The sequence below is a fragment of the Ailuropoda melanoleuca genome, chromosome 13 (genome assembly GCF_002007445.2).
Source record: "Ailuropoda melanoleuca isolate Jingjing chromosome 13, ASM200744v2, whole genome shotgun sequence".
Lineage (NCBI taxonomy): Eukaryota > Metazoa > Chordata > Mammalia > Carnivora > Ursidae > Ailuropoda > Ailuropoda melanoleuca.
Genome location: NC_048230.1, coordinates 22,408,875 through 22,410,415, shown reverse-complemented (window position 1 = coordinate 22,410,415; position 1,541 = coordinate 22,408,875). Strand labels below are relative to the sequence as shown.

General features: G+C 32.1%; 1 protein-coding gene across 1 annotated transcript in view; it reads right to left on the bottom strand.

Annotated features, from left to right (window-relative positions):
* SKAP1 (src kinase associated phosphoprotein 1) overlaps nt 1-595 on the bottom strand; it is a 245,895-nt gene extending 245,300 nt beyond the window's left edge. Inside the window, exon 1 of the mRNA XM_034640668.1 lies at nt 591-595. Coding sequence (XP_034496559.1) covers nt 591-595 — 5 coding nt within the window. The remainder of the gene's footprint in view (nt 1-590) is intronic.
* Between the last annotated feature and the right edge of the window lie 946 nt (nt 596-1,541).

The following is a 1,541-nucleotide window of genomic DNA, read 5'->3' as shown; positions in this document are numbered from 1 at the left end:
CACTGTGAGCCTGCTTCTTCCTCTCCCACTCCCCCCTGCTTGTGTTCCCTCTCTCACTGGCTGTCTCTATCTCTGTCAAATAAATAAATAAATAAAATCTTTAAAAAAATAAATAAATAAAATTTATTGTGGTTATAATTGCACGACTCTGTGAATATACTAAAAGCCATTGAATTGTACATTTTAAAGTGTAGGTTGCATGATATATGAACTATATGTCAATGAAGTTGTTAAAAAATGAAAGAAAGAAAGAAAGAAAGAAAGAAAAAGAAAGAAAGAAAGAAAGAACAACATCTGTACATAACTTTCTGAACTTTCAAAATTGAAGGAAAATGAAAACATCCCTCAAGGACTCAGGAAAAAATAAATAAATAAATAAATAAATAAATAAATAAATAAATAAATAAGTTGCCTACAAAAAACCAGAGTCAAAATGGCCTCTCCACAAAATAAGCATCAGAAGATCAAAGTTTTACAGAGTTTTAATGGAAAATTTCTGTGTCCAAGAATAAAACAAAACCAGAACTTAATATTAAAAAGAGTAAACAAACCCCTCCACACCCAGACATTGAAAACACACTCCTACATACGTCATGGGTCAGAGAGGAAATGCAAAACTACACTTACAACTTACTGAGAAAATAGCCTGAATAAAATACTATAAGATATAACCAACATTATACTGACAAATTCATAGACTTAAATGTTTCCAGTATTAAATGAGAAAAAAGCACCAAACTCAAGAAATCAGAAAAGAGCAATAAAACAAGCCTATGGAAAATAGGAAGAAGGAAACAATAAAGATAAAGGCAGAATTACTAAATCAGAACAGAGGCTAACAGTGCTCTCCGGAGTCACAACCCCTGATAAGGAAGAGAAAGAGCAGGGGCAGGTCAAGTGAGAGGGACTCTGAGAAACTCCCTCCCTCCCCTGTGCCTTAATCACAAGCACTTGGCTTTTATCTATTTATACACTGCGATCTCACATGAGACTTTAATTTTGAAAAGGGTTCCATTGCACAATTTAGTGGTTAAAAACCACTGACCTTAAAAACAGTGAAAAAAAAACGTATGATTGCTAAGTAAGTGTTTAACAGCTGGGAATTTTCAAAGGTGAGGGGAAATCCAATAAGTTGATAAAGCATTAGCATATATAATCAAGGAAAAGAGAAAGAAAGCACAAATATACAGAAATGAGGATAAAAGGGAGCAAGAGCAAATACAGGAATCTCAATAAGATAATGAAATATTTCACAAAGTTGGTGAGATTTCAAGTTATTTTAATTTTCTTCTCTGTGCTTTTATGTAATCTGAATTTTACGATATTGGGTATCATTTTTTCCCCTTATTTTCGAAAATAAGGTTATTTTCAAAAATAAGGGCCTATGTAAACAAAACAAAATGCCTTGAAAATAAATTTGAAAACTGCCATGAAACAATTTCTGAGAAAAATCATTTCTAAAAGTGAAAAATGGAAAAACCTGAGTCCTGAACAAGCTAATAACCAGAGAAAAAGAAGAAAAGTTTGTGAAATTGTTAAAA